The sequence below is a fragment of the Canis aureus genome, chromosome 4 (assembly GCF_053574225.1).
Source record: "Canis aureus isolate CA01 chromosome 4, VMU_Caureus_v.1.0, whole genome shotgun sequence".
In the NCBI taxonomy this organism is placed as follows: Eukaryota; Metazoa; Chordata; class Mammalia; order Carnivora; family Canidae; genus Canis; species Canis aureus.
Genome location: NC_135614.1, coordinates 31,331,270 through 31,354,879, shown reverse-complemented (window position 1 = coordinate 31,354,879; position 23,610 = coordinate 31,331,270). Strand labels below are relative to the sequence as shown.

The following is a 23,610-nucleotide window of genomic DNA, read 5'->3' as shown; positions in this document are numbered from 1 at the left end:
GGGCACACTCCTTTTGAGAAATCCGTGTATTGGGCAAGAGGACGTTGAATCAGGTAAGCAAAACCGATCAGACTCCTCCCTGTTCCCTCATACCTACTGTTTACCTTTCCTCTGGCTACACCTCGGTTCAGGGACTTGATCCTGCCTGAAATGACCTCTTTATCCAAATCTCCACCTTGAAAATTCAGTTCCAGCCCAGCTCCCCACACATCCACATCCAAAGCACCCCTGACCCTTGCCAACTGAGTGACTATTTTCCAAACTCATCAGAGATTATCAGGAGCCCCCTGGTTCCGTGTCAGTTCTCCTAAAGCTGTGACTGCTGGTCTTCCAAACTTGACCCTGACCTCTTTGGGGATGGTTCTCAACCTGGGAATATTGGAATCATCCTGTAGCTTCGAGAAATCCTGTTGCCCACAGATTCTGATGTAATGGACTTGGGGGTGTAAACAGGCATCAGGTGGTCTTACTGTGTATCTATATTGAGAACCATCAGCTTTCCAGCAAGGACTCTTTCTTGGATTCTTTTGGTAGTTTGCTTTATTCTGGATTGCCAATTCCTTTTCAAAGATTTTATTTATTTATTTATTTACTTATTTACTTACTTACTATGATTCATGAGAGACACAGAGAGAGAGAGAGAGAGGCAGAGACCAGGGCAGAGGGAGAAGCAGGCTCCATGCCGGGAGCCCGATGTGGGACTCGATCCTGGGTTTCCAGGATCAGGCCCTGGACTGAAGGCTCGCTAAACCGCTGAACACCCACCCCACCCCCTCACCCCACCCCCGGGCTGCTCAATTCCTTTTCAAATAAAGAAAAGGGAACCGGCTAATTAATGCGTGTCAAAGGCTGCTGAAGCTTCAATGCCCAAAGCCCACAGATACTAATGTCTTTGATTTCTAGCAGCGTTTAGATTCTTGCTTCTCAGAGTGTGAGCCATGGACCAAGAGAACACTTGAGACCATCAGGAACTTGTTAGAAATGCGGAAACCCCAGCCCCGGCCCCGGCGTGAGAACTGTAAAACCTTGAGCATAAATGATTTTGTCTACCCACCCACCCCCCCAGGGGACTTGAACAAGCACTAGCATAGTTTCTAGCAGCTCAAGACTGTCTCCGTGAGACAACCCAGCACCCTTCGAGTCCCTGCCTGGGAAAGCTCAACGCTGCAAAAAGAATTTACCGTTTGTTCCAGCCAAACACCTGACCATAGCCCTCTGACCTCCCTTTTCTTAGAGTATTTACTTTAAAGAAATGTTTTTTTTATACTTGCAACTCCTTTCTCTGTCCCTTTGAGATGTCTGTGCATCTCCTGAAATGCAAGAGTGTCTGTCTGTCCCAAAGACCTGAGAGTCATCCCTTTGCAGCACAACCATCAAGGCACAGGACTGCACCTCTCGGTCTCTGGGGGCGGGGGGCAGAAGCCTAACCTGGCAAGCTAGCCAGCTAGCAGAGACCAGCCCGTCACCTTGACCAGCCCTCACCACCCACTTTTGGTAATTTTCCAGTTCTCTGACTCTGCTCAAGGCATCGCTGGTCTCCTGCCCCCCCTCCCTCTTTAAAGTTCCAGTAACCTCTGCACAGAGCCCCGCCGAGCTCAGTCCCAGATGGAGGCCTCTCCCCCCCTGCAGTGGTCACTGGATAAATCTGTCTTTCCTGCCTTTAACGAGCGTCCAGCTTCTCTTTAACTGTCTCCATCTTAACAAGATTCTTAGGCCCTTTGCATGTACAGGAAAGTCTGAGAAGCATTGTGTCATGCTCATCATTCCCCCAATGACTTTTTTTCCTAAAGATTTTTTTTTAATTTATTTATTCATGAGAGACACAGAGAGAGAGGCAGAGACCCAGGCCGAGGGAGAAGCAGGGTCCCTGCGGGGAGCCTGATGTGGGACTCGATCCTGGGGTCCCTGGGGTCCCACCCTGAGCCCGAGGCAGGCGCTAAGCCGCCAAGCCCCTGGGCGCCCCTCCCTCACAGCCTCCGATGAGCAGCCCCGAATGAGCAGTAGGCAGGAATCACGATGCCCCTTCTGCTGAGGCTGGAGCCCCGCCGGCACACGGTTCCACGGAACGGACTGGGTCACGATGTCGGGTCACGATGCGGCACTAACTGGAGAGAGGAGCCCCCAGCCCAGCGGGGCCCAGCAGCCACAGCACATGGCGGGGAAGGAGCGGGCCTGTCCTCACGCCATCCCCGCCGTGTCCTTGCAGGCTCTACTCTTCCTTAGTTGCAAGAGAACCGTTTTTGCAAGCATTTTGTAGGCACCAGCGAATTCCGATCCGAATGTCTGGAGTCCCGGGGAGCACAGCCACCGACCCACCCGGAGACAGAGGGGGCCTGTCTCAAAGTCCGCAGAACCCAGGCCTCCGCACTGCGCTCACTGCTGCTCCTCTCCTTCCAGCCCCACCTCCCACTGTCCCCACCCTTGCTTCCCTTCCCCTCCTGCTGCTCTGCTCCCCGCTTCTCTGGCCTCCCATCCCCAGGGCAGAGCCCCCGCTTCGGGCTCAGACTTACACGTGGGACAAAACTTCAAACGTAACATGTAAGTGAATTAGATTATATTTCACCCTATGTGTCCCTTCTGCTCATTCACCTCACATCGGGCTGAAAGACTATCAGTAGGAAAGTCGCTACCAACCTTAAACAGCAGTCATTCCCCCAGGGAGACCGCAAGATCACCAACACGAAGGGCAGGATGAGGTTACCCGGGCACCTGCAGGCCTCGGAGAGCGTGAGCTCGGGAGATCCCCCGCCGCTACCCCTCCCTCATACACACGGAGAAAGCTGCTTTTTCATGCTCAGCGTCTTTGGCACCAGTGATTTAAATTCAGCCATCGTTACAGTAAATATTTTTATTGTTAAGTTTTATCAGAAAAACTTGAATTACAGGCAGTTTATGGGACATTTTATTAGAGCCAGAGATGATCACTTCTTCTAGACACACAAACTTCTGAGGTTAGAATGGAAGATTTAAAAAAAAAAAAAACAGATTTCACTTTATAATTTACTTTTAGTAAGCCATCAGGAGCCCGCCAATCCTCTGCAAGAATATTACTTTAACGTTGTAGAACGGGTCAGTAGACAACACAAGCCCCTGACCTTCATATCCTGAATCTTCAAGTCCATCACCTCTTCTAAGATTTTTGAAGACATGAAAATAAAAGCCATTTCAAATAGTGGCACTCACACACCATGTACGTTGTAGGGAGGCGCAGCTGTCATGACAAGGCTAAGCCTCCTATTTTCCAGGTTTTAACTGAAACTACCCTCACTGGTTTCTTAGATTCTTCTCAATAATTTTGCCTCATTGGGCCTAAAGAGAGCACAGTATTAATACGTGAATGATCTCTACTGACACGATGGCATGAGCAGGTTTCTAACTCTCTGGGGACATGAGTGGAGACACAACATGTCCCAGGAAACAGGTGAGTGCCCCTGGTTATCCCTGAGCGGGGCGGTTTCACACAATCACTTTGTCTCTGCGGCGGAAGTCTGGGTTTGGATCTTCCTAGCAGCTTCCAGAACAGACACTGGGTTCACTTTGTCTCCAAATTCCTTCTCTCGATGCTCGAGCAGAATGCCCTACAGGGAAACAAGAGGGAACATCAGTCCTCACTCACTCTTGAGTCGCTCGTTCATGGGGCAGACACGGAGCGGCAGCTTGGGCAGCAGGGGCCGGAGATCCGAGCCAGGCCTGGCTCTGCTCCTGAGGGGTTCAGCTCTGGCAGCAGGGCTGGGTCAGGAAGAGGCTACGTCACAAGGGCTGGGCCGTATAAGCAGCACGCCGGGAGCAGACGTCAGGAGTGCCATCGGTGATACGATACCATGGGGCGATCAGGGAAGGCTTCACAGAGGATACAGCAGGGGAGGCAACCACACGAAAGGAAAAGAACACACCAGACGAAGAGCGTTTACGCCAGATGAGCTTCCGGAGAAAAGCCTCAAGGTGTGGAAGTGAATGAAGCTCAGAGGTCACACTCTGACCATCTGCAAAGGGAGACAGAGCCTCTCTTGGGTCTTCCTAAAAAAGTGGAGGCCACTCCTGCTACTGGGAGGCAAAATGCTCTAGGAGAGGATACACCAAAGTACCCCAAAGTGGTAAAAAAACACAAAATAGTATGTTTGAGATCAGTATCTAGGAATCCTGTGAAAGAGTTCTTTGGCCTAGGACATCAGGGAACTCATCCTAACTAAATAAACATCTAATATATATGTTTGCTGTACCACTATTTATAAAGACTTTTATAAAAACCCCAAAAGTGAGGCCCCTGGGTGGCCCAGTCAGTTAAGCACCTGCCTTCAGCTCAGGTCATGATCCCGGGGTCCAGAGATGGAGCCCCGGGCCGGGCTCCCTGCCCAGTGGGGAGGCTCTTCCCCCTCTTGCTCTGCTCTTCTCCCTGCTTGTGCCCTCTTTCTCTGTCAAATAAATAAGTAAAAATCTTTAAATAAACAAACAGGGGCGCCTGGGTGGCTCAGTGGTTGAGCATCTGCCTTCAGCTCAGGTCGTGATCCCAGGCTCCCGGGATCGAGTCCCACGTTGGGCTCCCTGCATGGAGCCTGCTTCTCCCTCTGCCTGTGTCTCTGCCTCTCTCTGTGTGTCTCTCATGAATATATAAAGTCTTTAAAAAGAAAAAAGAAAAGAAAAAAGAAGCAGCATCCTGACATTAAAAACACTGAGGAAGAACATATAATGACATAGGAGATGTTCATGAAAACTGTTAAATGAAAAACAGAATCTAATTTACTAAGATCCCATTTCCTAAGAAGACAGAAGGCTTCTCAGCTGAGCTGTTCTGTTCCAGTGGGTTGTGCGTGGTGGCTGAGCTAATAGAATGGCTCTCCTCACCTTCTACCATTGCATTTCCAAATGTTCTATGTTGAAACACATTACTTCTTTAAAGTAAGTGTGCTTTAAAGATTATTATTACAAGGACACCTGGGAGGCTTAGTCAGTTAAGCAACTGCCTTAGTCTTGGGTCATGATCTCGGGGTCCTGGCATCGAGCCTTGCTTTGCATCAGGCTCCCTGCACAGCAGAGAGTCGGCTTCTCCCTCTGCCCTCCACCTCTGCTGGCTCATCTCGTCTCTTTCTCTCTCAAATAAATAGATACACCCTTTAAAAAATAAAAATACAGATTACTATTACAAACGGAATCGCCACTGGGTGGCAGCTGGCTCAGAGGGACTGCAAAACCTCTGCTCTCCATAAACACGGAGGCAAGTACTGAAGCTCAGCCAGCCCGGTCCACCCTCCACCAGGAGAAAGGAGGCAGCACTCCAGGGAGCACTAACAGAGCCAAACAGCACACCTAGCAACACCAGGACTGTGCCAGCGAGGCTTGGGGGGCCTGTGAGTACCAGATGCGTCACTGCCAGGCTGCCAGGTGAGCTATGCCCTGCCCTGGAGGCTGAGGGAAGGCCGAGGTAGGGAGGAGGAAGGAATCCCGTACGCCAGAGCCAGAAGAGGCTGAGTGATTGATCCTCACAGGGAGTGGCCTGCCCAAGTGCAAGGGCATCTGGAAGGGGTCTCTGGGAACTGCCTCTGAAGAGAGGCTATGGGCAAGGGAAGCGTGGGGTCTCTGGCGCAGTCATATCTCAGCTCCTGAGTCCATCTCCACTGTACCACTTAGCAGCTGTTTATCTGCTGGCTGAGTTATTTCGTATCATTCACAATTCATTTCCTTACACGCAGATGGGAATAAAAATACCTAACATCCTAGATGGGTTAGGAAGTGAGGAAGATAGGAGATCACGCATTTGAGGACCCAGAACAAGGCAGGCCCTCGCTGGCAGTCATCGTCACTAAGACATTTTGATGTATTTACCAGAAAGGAAGCAACCAGGTTTGTTCTACAGACACCAACCCATGCTAGATCCTAACACAGCAGAGCAACAGCAGTGACCGAGGCTCGGAAGGAAGGGACGAGAAGTACAGCTTCAAACTGAAAGACTTCTAATCCTGTTAACTTGTATTCCTCCCCAGTTGAGAAGAGCCTGCAATCGTTAACGTTGGCAGGGAGCTCCACTACTGTCACGATAGAGGACAGGCATGACTGTCATGCCCAAAGTTGATAGAGACAGGACTAGAAGTCAGGCCGTGAGGGTCAAGGTCCTGCTGGGCCCTGTGCATCCTCACCCCAGCCCTGCTCTGTGTCCAACTGGCATGTGTGGGTACTGCCTCCCAGCACAGGGCAGTGCCCCCAGCTCCAGGCTGCCCAGTCTGACATGGAGCATCCACCCCCTTGCCTCCTGGGCCCACAGGGTCCCTGTGTGACTCTGGGCCCTCAGAGCCAGGGCCCCGAGCACCCTGTCTGCAGAGAAGCCTGTTACCTCTCGGGGAGAGGCACCCCGCAGGGAAAAGTACTGCCTACAAAACTCCCAGGCCATCTAGGGATGCGACTGATGAGTGGGAGGTGGCCTGTGAGCAGGTGTGTGATAAACGGTAATTCCCCTCCCTTCCCCTTCCACATGTTTCCTGGCTTTCTGGACAGAAGACCGTAAGCCTCCAAGTAGGGAAGGTCACCCCTCCCCCCATACCGGGGTCTTGTGCCCCCAGACGCAGACACCCACAGATCCACACATGAACATGAGGAACTTACCTGTTTTCCTGATCCCACCACAAACACTCCCCCGAGGATGAAGCCTTCCCCTTCCAGGTTTCCAGAAAAGCCTCCGTTCCGGGCCCGGAAGAAGTTGTACCACACACCCAGGCGGACAAATCCCATAAACATCATCTTCCGCCTTTGAGGACCGTAGAACTTTTTCTGTAGGAGCAAGAAACACCGGAGCCCCATTGAGCCACCTGTATGCCTGCCTCCCCAAGGAGGCCAGGTCTCCCAGGAGGGCATTCGTTCTCAAAGACCCACAGCTGCTGTCTCGTGTCTTCCCCCAACCTAGCCCCCACACACAGCTCCTATTCAGGAGCACTCTCTGCTGCCCGGGGAATGAGAAGCTTGCGGGCAGCTTCTGACCTCAGGGCAGGCCCGCACTCAGGGACGGATATGCAGCTAACTCCAGCTCTAACCCCTTGCTAGGGACCCACAGGGCTCTTGGCCCAACAGGCTGGTAGCAGTCCGGCATCCTGCGCAGGAGGAGAGGGGAGAGAAATACACCCACGGAGAAGGGACGGGGGCCCGTGCTGGTCCCCACCCACATGGTTGAGAACCCAGTGGGGCCTCGGCAATCTCCTCGGCTCCCAGGCCCAGATGACAGCTCAGGAAGGGCTCCAGTACCAACCGAGAGGACACCTTCCAAGTGTCCCAGCACGCTTGGCCCAGGGACCGGGGAGCCCTGGCTGGGTATGTCAGCTGCAGGCCAGACATACCCTGGGCCAGCGAGCTCTCTGCCCCTGAGCACGATGCCCGCCAGTCTGTGACAAGAGGCTCACAGCACACCCACCTTTTCATCCAGGAAGATCTCCCCTTTGAAATACGGCTGGAAGTCCTGCACTTCAGTCCTGATCTGCTCCTTCACCACAGCATACAGGGGGACTCCCAGCTCATCCAACTTGGGCTTCAGGGAAGACAGGTCCGCAGCCTCCTGCAGAAAACAGGCAACTTGGGAGTCCTGTGCTGCTGCCACCAGCCAATACCCACTTCCCTACAGGCCCCGCGTGGGCTGGCACTGGACGCCAAAGAACAAAAGCAACAGGATGCCCAACACAGCAAAGGCCTGTGTGGCTCAGCACTAGGTCTCAGGTGCAGGGTGTCCGGTCCCCTCCTCAGCCCAGGCCTCTTATTTTCTCCATGAGGGAACGCAGAGGCAAGGCTCCGAGGATGGGTGTCCTGACCATGGCCTGGGGCGCATCCAGTCACAGAAAGACTGCACCCCATCGTGGTCCTGCACTTGTAGCCACGACACCCTGCCCCTGCTTTAGACTGAACCAGAACCAGCACAGCCGGGGAGGCCGAGCCAGTAGCTGCCTCCAGGCCTTCGCTCAGCCGGCTCCCCACGGCATCCCCCACCCCACGACAACCTTCCTTGTTCTCCCGCTCAAATCCCACCCTCTAGAAAGGGGTCCCTGTTCTGAAAGTTCTCCTGGGCTCGTCCACCCTGGAGGAAAGCTCCAAATCTCTCTGTGCCTATCCAATCTTTCTGCGTGGAGACTTTCCCGGAACGGAGTCTGTGTGTGACCACCAAGCTGAGTACAGTCACTTAAGTTCCCAAGGGTGTCTATCTCATAGACACTGCATCCTCCAAGTCCTGTTGCCCTCCGTGCCTCGCACATGGCTGGATACGTGGAACCTACTACATACCAGGCGGACAGATGTGAAGGTGAAGGTGGGCAGTGTGGAGAATAGCCGAATTGAGAAATCCAGACATCGCTGGCACTCATGAGTTACACGCTGACAGAGAAAGGAAACTACACGTGACGTGGCAAGGCTGCACCTTTCAGAACAGATTCTTCACGTCTGGGGTCGAGATGAGATAGCAGCCCACTTGCCTCCAAAAGAAGTATGTCGCTGTACGGGAGCAGCTACATTTAATATTTTGTTTATTTTCTATGACGCAGGATCCCTTATGATGCACTTACCGAGAGCCTCAGTGAGTGGCAAGCTCTGCCCCACAGCAGAGAGAACTAGATGTCTGCTATGGCCAAAGGCCACCTGTGTGTGGGAAGAAAGGACTAACTCCCTGGTCCAGGGCTCTGTACTCCGCTGCGTCACTATACAAAGCCATGGAGTGGAAACCCAGTCCTACGCCTCTGGTCTGGGCCGCGAAAATAACACAGACCGCCCTCCACCACGCAGTTTTCACAAAATGTCCTGCCAGGCAGAGACCAGGGCACAGGCCAGCAGGTTGTAATTAGGGAGGGCGGCTGCTCTTGGGCTCTCGTGGGTTTAACCGGCCTAGGGAAATCTGGTCACAACAGGCTTCCATGTTGGTATTTGAAGGCCTCACAGACTTTGAACCAAGAGCCCTGAGTTTTTAGACTTCCCTTGCCATGGCAGGTGGAATAATACTGTCTCAGGCTACCCACACCCTAACCACGGGAAACTGTGAGTCTGTTTTGTTACAGCGCCAGGGGAAACTAAGGCAGCAGATGGTTGCTAACCGACTGATCTTAAAGGGGATGATCCTGTATTATCTGGGTCCTTAACCACGGGTCCTTAAATGTGCAAGAGGGAAGCCGGAGTCAGTGACATGGTGATGCAGTGTGAGAAAGACTGGACTCATCACTGGCTGTAAAAACGGAGGAAGGGGCCGTGAGCCAAGGAACGTAGGTGCCACAACAAGTGGAGAGGAAAGGAAATCACTTATCTCCTGGAGCCTCCAGAAGGAATGCAGCCCTGCTGACACCTTGATTTTAGCCCAATGAGACCAATTTCAAAATTCTGACCCCTAGAAGTGTAAGCTAATAAATCTGTTAAAAGCCATCAAGTTTGTGATCATTTGTTAGAGCAGCAACTGGAAATTAACTGGAAATCAACATGCCGCCCCACGGCACTGTGGTTTGATGCCGCCCCTGCACCTCCGTACCTCCATTTCTTCCCCTGTAAAAAAAAAAAAGCCATATTTTCCAGGGATATGCGAGGGAGACACAGGCGCTGAAGTGCCCTGAAGGGAGGACCCTCTCTGTCAGCCAGCCACACAAGCAGGGGAGAGATCACAAGGCTGAAAGGAATGCCCCCAGGCTCAGCAAGGACAACCAAGGGAGGCGGATGACTATGTAGACAGAGCCAACGCCACCACTTGAGAAGCAGTGCTATCTCATTCCCAGTTCTCCCTCAGCCAGGGCAGATTGCGGAATCTAGGTCTGCCATTGACTGTGTGACCCGGGCAGGTCACCAAACCACCCTGGCCTTCAGGTTATCCCACTGTAAAGTGACAAGGAGGCTGGACCCTTCATGAGCTTCCTCACTGAACAGGTGACGGCTGTCTGGTAACGATCCAGACTCTGCGTTTCAGTAAGCAGGGGCCTGTGCTGAGCATGAGGAACACGGAATCAGGTCTGGTCCCCACCCCGGATTAAATGGGGAGCCGGCCCTGGACACAGACAGTCCATCAGAGTGCGAGGGCCTGAGAGCGCCAAACAGAGTCAAGAACGTGTGCTAATCCCAGGATGCGGCTAGTTGTTAAATGAATACAAACAGGGTATAAGTCAAAAGAAATAATCTAGAGCAAATAACCGTGCTGATCGAAGGTCAGAGTAGGTCCACAGGCCATTGGTCCCGGCTGGGAACGTGTTGGCCCCACTTGCTAGGATCGTTTTCTCTGAAAGGATCTTTGATGTACTCACCTCTCGACAGAGGAAACAGCCGGGCCTGCGCACAGCCATAATCACAGCTCCATTCTTTTCCCAGAGCTCCTTTGCTTTGAAAGTCCTTGGTTCTGGGGGGAAAAAGCAACTTAATACTCTCTCCTCCTGGCCCAGCCTCCCCTCAACCATGAGGCAGCTCATAAATGGCACCAGCCTAGCAGAGGACTTGGAAACAGGAAACAGGAACTAGTCACAGTCACCCTTCAGAAGAAAATGAACACAGTGTAAGGATCCTACTGTATACCCAAAAGGGCCCTCCCCCATCGAAATCTATTGGCAAACTTGAACATCCCAAACTGGAACATTTCTGAAAAAATGGCAAATTCCTTTGCTGGTATCAGTGGACAATGTAATGATGCTTTCAGGCAGATACATGGCCAAAACCTGAAAGAGATCCTGCACTTTGATCAAAAACACCCTTAACTTTTATTTATTTTTTTATACCCCTAACTTTTAAAAAAAAGTATTCTAAATAAATAAATAAATAGATAAATAAATAAATAAAAGTATTCAATGGGAATAAGTTAACAAATTTTTATGAAAAAAAAATTTTTTTTAAGATTTTATTTTTAAGTAATCTCTACATCCAACATGGGGCTTGAACTTACAATCCTGAGATCAAGAGTCACATGCTCCACCGACTGATCCAGCCAGGGACCCCAAATCGATTCTTTTTTTTTTTTTTTTAAAGTAGAGCTTGAAGTCATGACCCTGAGATCAAGACCTGAGCTGAGATCCAGAGTCGAACACTTAACCGACTGAGCCCACCAGGGGTCCCCTTACAAAAACAATTTTTGATCTAAATATGTTAACTGCGCTATTTACAGAGAGGATAGAGGATGCCCAACATGGCAATGCCTCAGGGCAGTACGGTTCTGCACCTCAAGCCAGGCCGTGGTCAGACAGGGGCTGCATCTGGCGGGCTGGTCTTGGAGACACACCAGCTCCTCCCCAAACCTCAGTTTCCTCATTCGTAAGTGTAAACAGCTGGCAGCTCCACTGTGACTGCAGGGGGCATCAAGGGATGGGTAGAGGAGTGCCCCCCGCGGTGTCGGCTAACACAGAGTTTGCGAGGGCTCGGCAAGTACTGACTCCTACTGTCTTAGCATTTCTCAGAGGAAGCTGTGTTCCTGTGGGATGCTACATGGAAAAAAAAGGAGCAGGCTGGGTCCTGTGATCGAATGAGACCAGGAAACCCTGGGATGAACACAGCCAAACGGGGGTCCCTCCACAGGGCTTCTTCGTCCTCCAGAAGGTGACCTAAGCCCTCATTCTGTGGTCACAGTCCCTGCCTGCCCTTGACAATCAGCTTCCTCAGTTACAGAACAGGTGATGATGGCCTCCCTTGGAGGGGCCAACCTGGAGGCCCCTTGGGTCAGTGAGCCCCAAGTTTCATCAAACTCATGCCAACTCTATCCGCACCACTGGCATCCCTGAGCTACCAATGCCACAAGCACACAGTGGGGCAGCAGAGGAACCACATGCAAACCTGTGGCTCTCAGGTGTCCACCAGGGACTCCAGGTGGGCTCCCCAAGAGGGAGACAGGTAGGTCCATTCTCAAAGTGTGACCTTGTGCTCCCCACCCCGCCGCGTGTGTGCGGCAGCACAGGTGAGGAGGGCTGCCCAAGGCTGTACCGGTAACAACCCAGACACTGCACTTCGGTAAGCAGGGGCCTGTGCTGAGCATCAGGAACGTGGAATTGCATACAGTGATTCTCAAACGTAATGGACCCAAGAGCTCCCTTTTTATGAAGATCCAGGAAACAACAGCAGATAGTGAAAAATGCTTTTGATAAGAGAAAGCTAAATGTAAGATACCGTGTCCAACAAGATCACAACTGCATACTGTGTACACATGGAAAGGAATGTGCAAAAATAAAAATGAGTGCTGTGTCCGGGTAACGGGCTTATCAGTAATTTAAAAGATGTTATCAAATCTTTCCTAATGTTGTTATAGTGCCTTCTCAATTAAAAAAGAGAGAGAGAGAGAGAGAGAGAGAGAGGGACCTTTTATAAGGAAAACAATGAGTAAGTCTGCATCCCGGCACCTTGGAAAAGTACTGAGGCCCGTGGGATCACCGCTTACCCTTCTCCAGGGTTTGCAGGTCTATGTCTTCCAGATACTCCAGCGTCGCCTTCTGGGACTTAGACAGAAACACGTCTGTGTTGGCCAGGAGCAGGGCCAAGGCAGCCGCCCCCAAGGCCCCCGCGCCAATGGACCACATGCCCATGCTGAAGAAACTCGGATCCTGGAGGAAAGACATTTCTGGAGATTGAGAGGAAGGAAGATGATGTTACTGCTTCCACGTTGAAAGAGCTGGAGTCTGGTCTCCGTGCAAGTCTCTGGCTGGGCAGCCGAGCAGGAGCCCAGAGGCAGAGGACGGGCGCAGGGGCGTCAGAGACGGGGCCGGACCAGGGCATCTGAGCACCTGCCACTGCAAGAGCTTGGGGTTATAACAGACACGCGGAGGCTCCTGCCCCGAGGAGCTCGCACACGCATCTGAAGTGAGAACAGAGAAACGACAGCCCCCTGAGCCGCCCGGCCTGCCGTCCGTTCTCCTGTGCCCAAGGCCGGGGCTCCAGCTCTGTGGTGTGTCCACGCCAGGTCCCCTGGAGGCAGCCTCCTTCCCTTCCCCTCCCTGTCAGTGGCTGCTTTTCCTTCACAGTCCGGGAGTCTCTGCTATCACCCCCCTTGGGGACAGGCAGCTTTCTCTTCTTTGATCAAAAAAGCACTCAGAACACCAATCACACTGTTTTGTTACCTTATCCTTCTTCCTCTTCCGATTACAACTTTCCTCCCGTACCCTTCCTTCAGCTCCCAGACAGTGCCCAGCAGGCCCTCACTGGTGGGTGGGAGGGAGGGCAGGCAATCTCAGTACTTCCTTGCAACTGAGAATAGCTTTATATTTCATTCATTACACAAATAAAATAGGCTCATATTGAAAATAAAACAAAGGTCAAAAAAGAAGCAATACCGGGCAACCCCAGTGACCCAGTGGTTTAGTGCTGCCTTCAGCCCAGGGCGTGATCCTGGAGTCCCGGGATCAAGTCCCATGTCAGGCTCCCTGCATGGAGCCTGCTTCTCCCTCTGCCTGCGTCTCTGCTTCTCTCTCTCTCTCTCTCTCTCCATGTCTGTCATGAATAAATAAGTAAAATCTTAAAAAAAAAAAAAAAAGCAATATCTAAAACCAGAGTCAATGAGAAAGTAAACCACCCCAAGTGTCTACCAGCTATTGAACGACACAGGTGAACAGCGGTGCCCACCACTGAACACCAGTGTCTAATCTGATGTGCCCCCTGCCATGGCAAGAACTACACAGCTGTCTGTCGAACATAGGGGAGTGGACAAGAGCAGGCGTTACGTAGGAGAGAGCACGCTGCTGGGTATCTGGCACGAGGTGGCTGCGTGGGTCATGGGGCTCTGCAACTCAAATGGGGTTCCAGGCGGGTCCCACAGAGCCCAGCCTTGCTCCAGCTCATTCCTGGGGGCCTCCCTAAGGCTTCCTCTGGTTGGGAAGCCTCGTGCTTCTGAGCGGGAGCTCCTCGAAGCAGCACACCCCTCAGACAGCAGCAGGTACCCCACCTGGCCCTCCTCCTCCTGGCAACTATTGAAAATACCTGTCCCCATGGCCCTCCAGCCAGCCTAGGGTCTTATACCGGAGCCTTCCTTCCTAAGTACCAGCATGACTGCGTGTGGAGATCACTGGGTACAGACCCGGTGTGTAGGTGTGTGGCACACCTAACCAGACATGTGTCCCCTACAGCACTCAGCTGGGGAGAAGATTTCTCCAGGGGATTACGCAAAGGCCCAGAAATCCACATGCCACTGCCAGAGGATGGGCTTTGAGAGATCCTCCACCATAAGGTGGGGCTGGGAGTACCTGGTGGTAAGGACTTTGGGAAGAGAGGGCAGGCCAGGCTTATGTGGGGCCAGCGTGAAAAACTGGAATTTGAGTTAAGAAATAAAAGAAATGGCCCCCCAGGCAGGGAGGTAGGGAGGAGGAAGGACCACATGCAAAGAGCACCACAGAAAGGAATCTGGCATCTGCACGCTAGGGAAGGGGAGAAGCGGAGGCCGGTGTGTGCTGCCAAGAGGGACCGGACTGGAAGTTTCTCGCAGCCTCACTTCTGCCGGCCCAGCAGCATGGGCATCGCGTCGAGGTGCAGATCTCAGGCCTGCCCTCGGACGAGCGAATCATCGGCTGCCTTTCAATCGGACCAGGCAGGCAGTTCACAGGCACACGAAGCCTGAGAAGCACAGTCTCAGCACAGAATCCAGGACTTTCCACTTGGGTGGCAGGAAGCCAAGTACAGGCTGGCTCCCTTCTCCCAGCTCCCCGCGGGGGGTGGCGGGGCTCACGGGGGACACAGCTCCTGCCTCCTCCCCGAACGGCCCGCCTCGCCCGTCCCACCCCCCAGACCCGGGCGGCCCCACCAGAAGGCTTCCTGGGACTCTGCTCGCCTCGCCGCCGCCAGCCATGGCACTGCCCACGGGCCCCACACGAGACACGGACCTACGGGCTCTGACTCAGTTCCCCTGGACTCTGCCCCTCGGTTCGTCTCGGAACTGCCGGGCCCACACCTGCCAGCGTGGGACACGGTGGGCACCTGGAACTCAATGGAACTGAATGATGAGGACGATGACTCATGGAGAGCCCAAGTTCTTGGGCCAAGTGGGAAAGAACCTTCCAAGGTCGGCTTCCAGTTCTTTTGTGAAACAAAGTTACACATTACTGGATTAGAATTCACAGAACAATTAGGGGCATTCATGGCTCTCACCCGCATGCTGTCAACAGGAGATCCCCCAGAGCCTGGAACAATTGCTACACCTTCACTGCAACCCAAACACGCCTGGATCTCCTACATGTGTGCGTGATTCAGGAGCATACAGCGCGGCCTCTGATCACAGATCTGATCATGTTTCTGTGGCAGCACACAAAGACCAGCTTACGCCTACCCTACCCGACACAAGGGCTCGCCTCACCTCCCGAAACACTTGGGTGCGTTGCAGGAAGTCCATAGAGCCTCGCACTCCGCTCCACGTCCTCCCAACACACCACGGCTGCTCTTACCGGCCAACAGGCTCCATCTTCCCACCAACAGCCTGTTAGCCTGTCTGCTCGTGACTCAGGGAACAGGACTCAATGAGACTCAACATTTATTTCCCATCATTGATTCAGCACCAACCTGTTCAATAAATGGCAATCTGGGAGGACGTACAACGGAATGATACCCAATCCTCAAGGACACACAGGCCTAGAGCACAAAGAATAGAAATTCAAGTGGAAAGGGAAGCCACCTTGGGCTGGGTATGAACACAAAGCTGTAGGGGTGAAAGCCAGCTCCATCTGATCTGGAAGCACCCAGAAGGAAGTGGCTCTGGGGCTGCTGTGGGACTCAGGGGCTGAATGGAAGGCCTAGGCCTCGCCTGGGCTGAGTAAGCCTGGGGAACACCAGGCTGGCTGGGGGTGGACATCAGTGCTCAAGGCACCAGGAGATTGCAAGCTTCCATGTCCCAAGGGCCCCCCAAGCCCTTACCTCAAGTTTAAGACAGAATACAAGATGTGGATGTGGCTTACCACCCCACCCCACCTCGAGCTGTGACCCAGGAGCATGGACTTCACTCTCAGGCCCAACAGCACTAAGAGGTGAGAGCGGTATTAGCTCCAGGGGTGAGTCAGGCCTCCCCGTGAACGTGCGCTCCCCGTGGGCCTCTAGCAGCTGGCTCTTCTGCTGGGGTTAGCGGTGAAAACTGACCCCTGCAAACACCTAGAGAATGTGCAGGTCCAGCCCCTCAGCCAAGCCTCCCTGAGCTACGAAGCGATTCCCATCCTGGCGCGTCTTGGAGCATGGACCGCTGCAAACGCTGCAGAGCGAGACTGACCGAGGATCCTGGATCACAGCTCTTCCCACGACAAAGAGAGAGGGGAGGGGAGGGGAGGGGAGGGGAGGGGAGAGGAGGGGAGGGGGCCTCACTCCCTCAACAGAACAAAGCATGTCCACATGGGCCTCTAAGCTACTGGGGGAAATAGGGAAGCCAGTAAATTAGCATCTATTTGGTGTCACTTGACACTCAGGGCCTAATTTCATTCACACAACAGTCTTTGATGCAGGTATTACCCTGTTTTGCAGTTGACAGCACAGAATTCAGAGTTCAGGACTTTCTCCAGAAAGAGAGGGCCAGCAAGCAGCAGTACTGTGGCCTGGACCCAGATCACTAGGGTTCTGCAGCCACACTTCTACTACTGCCGTACCTTGCCACCCCGCGCATTCATTTGTGGGTTTCTGGGGGGTCAAGGGGGATGATCCCCTCTGTCTTAAAGAGCATTAAAACAGACTGACTTGTTTTCCCAGTCATCAAATACAGCCAAACTGTTAAAGGAAATTTACCATATGGCAGATGTCCCTTCTCCGTCCGCCCCCCCATCCTCATCCGTTCAGAAAAAGGTCAATTCTCTGAGAGGCAAGAGCGAAGTCATTTACAGAAGCCAGCCCCCCACCTGACCCGGCTGCAGCCCTCAGTTCCCAATGTGGGGCTTCTCTGGTCTCATCCTCTCCCACAGAAGGTGGTGAAGCATGATAAGACCACAGGCAGAAACAACAACGGTGGCAGCTCAGAGTGGCCGCTCTGGGGGCTGGGGAGAGAGCATGGTGTTGCAGGGAGAAGACCCAGCTGGGCTCCCTAGGCTATGCTGGGGTGCCCCCCTCTACCAGCCTCATTTTCCTCCACTCCAAAATGACAGGGTGGGACCAACTGAATGCTAAGGCTCCTTCAAGCTCCCCCGGTGCCATCATGTGGGTCTATCACTAAGAGCTCCTTCGGAGTCGCCCCCTTCTTGGGTCCCCATCAGAACTCTCCCAGTCCATTCCAGTTTCCACACTGTCTCTTCCCTGCAGCCTAGAGCTCCCCAAGCCACTCCCCACCACGGTCCCTGATCCCCAACCTGGGCAGTTCAACCCTGGGAGCAGGGCACTCACCATCCACAGCGTCCACACTCGCGCTTCTGCTGACAAAGAGGCTGACCCAGCAGGAGCCTCGGGAGGCAGGCTGCCGGGAGGGCTGGGGGCGGGGCTCTGGAGTCCCGCCTCTGGCCTCAAGCTCTCTCTCTCCCACCATGGGCAGGACCTGGCCACCCAGAAACCCTGGGGCTCCTTCAGCTGTGAACACTCAATCTCCAGAAAACATCGAAATGGACAGCTGCCAAGGCCCCCAGCCCTTCAAATAGCTGAACACAGTTTGAGTCATTTGCAGTCATGCAGACTGTAACATTTATCAAGTGCCAACAGACCTTCCCTGCTAGCCTATCCGGCGCAGATGAACCAAGTGAAGGCCTTAACACGGCCCACATGCCACGCTGAGAGCAGTGGGACATGTCCCTCTCGCTGCGGCTCATCGCCCCACACCCAAGGAGTCAGCTGGCACCACCCAGGCCCCCCACCTGCGCTATCAGTTCTTTCCCCTCCCTTTGCCTTCCCTTCTTGCTTCCCCGCCTACGCCTACGTGGCTCCCCTCACCCTCACCGTCACCCCTTCCTGAGGACCTCACCTACCTCCAGCTCACCACTCCCACGCCCTGGTATTGACTTCCAGGTTCTGACTGCTGTTCCTGACTCAGAGTTTGCACTTGGGGGTCCTGTAGGTCAGCTCCTTTGCACCATGTCCAAAACTGACCTCCACCAGAGTCAGGGTTTCTTCCGGAGTTCCCCAGCCGACCCAGGCATCTGGCTGACCGCTCAAGCTAGAAGCTGAGAGACACCACACTCCTTCTCCCTCGCTGCCCACCTCTAATCAGTCAGGAAGTTCAGTCCATCCCATGAAACATGTTTGCCTCCCGACCCCCGGGTCCCTCGTCAGCCTCCCTGAGCCAGGTGGGCCCAGGCCCCTGTCACTGCGCCGGCCAACTCTGAGAACTACAGAACAGGCTTGGCCCAAGCCAGGGCATCTCCTGCTCGCTCTCCAGGCTGCAGCCAGACTCACGGTACAACACCTTGACCTGCTCGAGTCCTCGCCTTGTTCTGGGCTCTCAGAACTCCTCAGCGGGGCCAACGGGGCCCTTCATAGCTTAGCTGCAGGCCACTGTTCTGACACTCTGTGAGGTGCAAAGACTGTGACGTGTCTTGTTAGGCCTCCCAACTGTTGCTGTGTTGTTTCCTTCGCCCAGGATGCCCCTCCCCGCCATGCAAACCATGTAAAGGCCCCGCACAAGCAACACTCTGTTCTCCAAAGTGTCTTCCTGAAAGCCCCAACTATCAGCTGTTCCCTCACCTCTGATGATAGAGCAGGCATGTGGAAAAACACACACACACACACACACACACACACACACCTCTGCACACCACACAAGCAAATGAACTCCGCATGTTTTAGTTACTGGCACGACTTTGTACACAGTGTGGTAGAGCAATCTGAGGGCAGGGGCTGCTGTCTTATTCACTCGTGCACCCCCAGCACTTAACACAGATCCTGCTAATCAGCAGCCCTTCGAGGTCTAATGAAATTATCTGAACATTATCTTTTAAACTCCATGTTGGAACAGACTTGGAGGCACCCAATTTCAGCTCAGTAGCAGGAAGTAATTTTGCACAGGGCTGGCTTGACCTTAAATAAAACACTCAAGCCTGGGGTTTAGGTGATCTTAGGTTGGGTGCTCGCTCCACTGTTCAATGGCAAGGCAATCTGACATAAGCTATGAAGACACTCTGTAGCGACAGAGGAAGGAACTAGCAGCAAATCTATGAGGTTATCCCGGTTCTGACATCCAAAGACTCTAAAGTACCGCACGGCTGCAAGTCCAGGGTTCTGACATCCAGAAAGCCTTGGGGGCACCTGCCACCACCGCTCTCCTGCTGGGTGTGCAGTCTCACTCCCTGTTTCCCCAGGACTAATTCCTGCCTGTTCAAGGAGCTGCCTCTGGGCAGGAACTGATAAAGTCTTCATAAAACAAAGTATCAGCACTGGGTGGGATAATTCATGCCTGAAACAAGTAGAGACAGCATCATATTCTATATACAGAGGGTATATCTGCCCAGCCCAGCCCCACCCAGGGAATCCTCCCTCCCCAGAATGAGCTGGCTTGAGACAGGCCAAAAGGAAGAAAGGGGTGCTGAGGAAGGCAAAGGAACCTAAGAGTGCACATGGGCCTCCTTGCCTCCAGCCCTCAGTGAAGAGGCTGGAGGGACATTTCATCTTCCTTCTTTGCTCTCCTGTCCCCTCTCCTTCCCTTAGAGCTCTGATCAGCCCCTCCGTCACTGAGTAAATGAGGAAACTAAGGCCCAGAGAAGGGGCTGGCTAGTCCAAGGTCACATGACTGTGCTGGGACTCAGGTCTGGGTCTCCCAACCCCCAAACCATGATTATTTATCCTGCATTAGACACTCCTGCAGAAGCTGAAACAGGGCGGGGCGGGGTGTTGTGGGGTCCAAGGTTCAGAAAGACGGGGGTGAGGGGCGGTTCCTGAATTCTGCTCACTGGCCTGAAGAAGGCTGAAAGCAAAATTGCTCCTGAACAGGGCCTGGGAAATCTATGGCTAGAGGGAGCACCAGTCTTTTTCACAGGCCTAGTGCTTTGCAAGCAGCTTACAATGCAAAGCCCATGTTTTTGCCCACTTCGAGCTGAGAGGCCATTCTGCATCTCTCCTCCCCATAGTAACAAGGTCCTGTCACTCCTGGAGGATACAAGGACAGGCTGAAATATGCCAGTTTAGCAGGCTGGTGACCTAGGGCCCCAGGAGCAGTAGAGGATGCATTCCCGCCCACCCTTGTCATCAAGGACCATGGACCTAGCCACATGGAGCCGCAAGCTCTCTCCTACTTGCCTCAGTCTCCAACTTCCTGTTCTGCTCCGTGGGGTGATGGTCTGTCAAGCTCTGGCTCAGCTGTCCTCTCAGATGCCAGAGCCAGGAAGTTCTGAACAGATGCTGAAAGCAGAACAAGAGGACATAATCGGCTACTGAGAAACCGTGAGACAAAGACAAAAATCCTCTCATCAGTGATTGAAGCTACAGAGCCCCCAAAATACGTGGCCATTCTGTCCCTTGCTTGCACAGCCTCCTGACTGGGCTCAGAACACCAGCTCTATCAAGTTCTATGGGTGCTGATGGGAGGGCAAGGGCGGTACCACAAAAGACCCTGGGCTTTGGGATGAAATTCCTGGGTTTCCACTCTTTGAGAGGTCACCTGTCCTTCAGTATCTCCTTCCTAAAAACAAGGGAACTTTAAGGGGTTGTCCAGAAGAATTTACAAGAGCATCATACAACACGATAAAGTACTGCAGGATACTTTGATTTTTTTAGTACTGCAGAATTTGAGGCATGCTCTTTCTCTTCTTTAAGGGGCTCAGATTCACTCATTCTCCGCAGGCAGGTAATTTGAAGAACACAAAACACTGAACAAGTTCTCCAGCTGTGCCACTCTGGCTGTTTTACTGCAGGCCTGCCTCCTGGCTGTACCTCTGGGCCTGGAGGGAACCATGGCTGGTCCCAGGCCCCTCTGGCCTAGCCGTCCACTCTACGAAGCATACTCCCTGCCGTGCCTGTCAACACTGTCTTCCAGACCAACAGCACCAGGGAAGGCAAGGGTACTGTCCAGCTGAAACCTCCTGGGCCAGAGGCCACTGAGCCCAGAGGTGAGGCTGGTTCCCCCAGCCTCTGGACAGTTGTTGCCACACAAGCCTCAGCAGAGGGAGGCTTGGGAGTCTCTCAGCTCCACATTTCACAAAGAGGCAAGAATTTGGCTGGCAGGAGAGCAGTATTCTGAGATACTGACAGAGCCTGGGGTTTCGAGCCCCAGAAATCTAGTTCCTAATCAGTGACACAAGCTGATAAGACAATCATCAGAAATGTCTTCCGTCAGAACATGAGAGACTAACTAACTTCCTTCCTTCCTTCTGTCAGAAAATGAGAGACTTCCTAACTCTGGGAAACGAACTAGGGGTGGTGGAAGGGGAGGTGGGTGGGGGGTGGGGGTGACTGGGTGACGGGCACTGAGGGGGGCACTTGATGGGATGAACACTGGGTGTTATATGTTGGCAAACTGAACACCAATAAAAAATAAATTTGTAAAAAAAGAAAAAAGAAAAAAAAAGAAAAGAAATGTCTTCTGTACTCCTAGGGGACAATGTCTACGATCTGAACGCAATGGCAAGCCCTTGCACAGGGGGACATGGGAAAAAGTCACACCAGGAATAAAAACCTACATCAAATTCCTACAGGTTGTAGAACCTGGACAAGGCACCATTGTAGAACCTAGACTCATGCACCGAATAGTAGTAGATAAAGAGTACCCGTATCTTTGTGATTACTGGAAAATAGTCAATGGTGAACGATTCCCGAATGACCTTCTACCGAGTTGTAAGAATCAGATTAAAGGTACAGATGGTGCCTGGGTCGTGCAGCTGGTTAAGCAACAGACTCTTGATTTCAGCCCAAGCCCTGATCCTAGGGCTGGGGCCCTAAAGTGGGGTTCCAGCTCTGCACACCAGGCTCCCCTCGCAGAGGGCTTGGGATTCATCCTCTCCCTCCCCCCTTCTAAAAACAAATCTTTTGCAAAAACGTATAGATGGTGCTTTGTAAGCTACCTCACTAAAGCGCAACACAAATACAAGGTATAATTCTTGCTTCTAGATTAGTCAAGCATTGCCCCTAAAATGTAGTCCATAAACAAAATGGTAGCTTTCTGATGACTGGGTGTGCATTCAGAATCCCAATTCTTGGGCTCCAGGACTAAGCGAGAGCAGGAGCATCCAAGCAGGTTCCTAGACAATGTTTTTCAAATAAATCCTAGATGATTCTTTTTAACCATCTGCCAAGTTCAAGGGAAAACACACTGAAATAGAAAACTAAAACTAAATCGAAGTCTAAGAAACTGAACCGCGGAAACAGCATGGTCTTGAAGGAAAAAAGGCCCAGAGTCAGCTGGGTCTGAACCCGGGCCAGCCTCGGGCTCCCTCCACCACCCCCCTCCCGGGAGCCCGGGGCCTTCACCCTTTTGCTTCCTCTCCTTCACCTCCCTGCACCTGCCACAATCCGGACAGGGTCAGATCTGCGCCTCGTCCATCTTTTCATTCCCAGACTTCAGCACAGGGATTTTACATGCACGCTTGGGACTCTTTCCAAGCCTGGCAGGGGCGTGTCACTTGTAAAAGGAGGGAGCAGGTGCATGTAAGAAAGAGAAAAAGGGACCCTAAGGGAAGGGGGGGAACTGGGTGGGGAGACATCAGAGAGGGAGACAAACCAGGAGAGGCCCCTGACTCCGGGAAACACACAAAGGGTCGCGGAAGGGGGGGCGGGCGGAGGGAGGGGGTGCCTGGGTGCCGGGCACCGAGGAGGGCACGTGATGGGATGAGCACCGGGTGTTATAGGACCTGTTGGCAAATGGGATTTAAATGAAATATTAGAAGAAAAAAAAGGGAGGGAGCAGGTGCCTGAGATTCCGAAGGAACCGTGGCCCCATAAACCCCGACCCCACGGAAGCCGGTCGCGACCTCGGGGGGGCTCACCTGCGGCTGGCCCGCCCGCTCCCCCGGGGCTAGAGCCCGCTCACTCGGGGCCTGGGGACCGGAGGCGGCGGCGGGGCGGGGCGGGGCGGGGCTGCGGCGCGGGTCCCCCGCTGACCCGGGCGCTGGGGGCGCTGGGGGCCGCCGGGGCCTCGCAGGTGCGGCCGCGCCCCGCGGCTCCGAGGAGCGCGCACCCGGCCCGGCCTCGGTTTCCTCACCTGCGCCGCGGACGTCACGTGCGCGCGTGCACCTCGCCCCGCTCCCCCCGCCCTCCGGGGCCCCGGCGCCCGCAGGCTCCCGCGCCAAGCCCGCCCCGCCCCCGGGGTCCGGCCCCCGCGCCTGCGCCCCTGGGCGCCTCTCCCACGTGACCGGCCCCGCGCCTGGTAGGAGCCCGGCCTCCACGCCACCCAGGCCCCGCCCCCTGTGGGCGGAGCCTCGGCCCCGCCGCCGTCCTGCTGCTGCGGCGCCGCGCCTCTCCCACGTGACCGGCCCCGCGCCTGGTAGGAGCCCCGCCTCCACGCCACGCAGGCCCCGCCCCCTGTGGGCGGAGCCTCAGTCCCGCTGCTGCGGCCCCGCGGCGGGTGCGGCTGGTGCGGCGGGTGCGGGGCTCGCTTTTCCCCCGCTGACAACCCTCGACCCGCCGCTCGCGCGGTCCCTCGTCGCTTCGTTCAGTCCTCCGTGAGCGGTGACCTTAGGCCCCTGACCCCTTCCGTAGGGGCACTGCCGTCGCTGCCTTCCTTGGATCTGAAAGCACCTGCCCTGGAGCCCTGGGCCCAAGACCTTTTCAGCTCGGGGATTTTTTGAGCAGGTTTTTTAGGGACTCTTGAGGAATCTTTCCGACAGATGCATTCCGATGAGGGTC

At 53.9% G+C, this 23,610-nt stretch overlaps 1 protein-coding gene across 5 annotated transcripts; it reads right to left on the bottom strand.

Annotated features, from left to right (window-relative positions):
• Positions 1 to 2,833: 2,833 nt before the first annotated feature.
• On the bottom strand, positions 2,834 to 22,984 carry PRXL2A (peroxiredoxin like 2A). 5 transcript variants are annotated; one of them, XM_077895206.1, is made up of 7 exons: positions 22,967 to 22,984; positions 20,071 to 20,172; positions 12,344 to 12,506; positions 10,236 to 10,327; positions 7,394 to 7,534; positions 6,595 to 6,759; positions 2,834 to 3,578 (listed from the first exon to the last, which is right to left on the bottom strand). In XM_077895206.1, exons 3-7 carry the CDS (start codon positions 12,486 to 12,488, stop codon positions 3,465 to 3,467), a joined length of 657 nt encoding a protein of 218 aa, XP_077751332.1. In that variant the 5' UTR covers positions 12,489 to 12,506; positions 20,071 to 20,172; positions 22,967 to 22,984; the 3' UTR covers positions 2,834 to 3,464. The 5 variants fall into 5 exon arrangements, with proteins under 5 accessions (XP_077751332.1, XP_077751333.1, XP_077751330.1 ...); XM_077895207.1 differs by lacking the exon at positions 22,967 to 22,984 and adding an exon at positions 22,752 to 22,904; XM_077895204.1 differs by lacking the exon at positions 22,967 to 22,984 and adding an exon at positions 22,752 to 22,770 and having other exon boundaries at positions 12,344 to 12,523.
• Between the last annotated feature and the right edge of the window lie 626 nt (positions 22,985 to 23,610).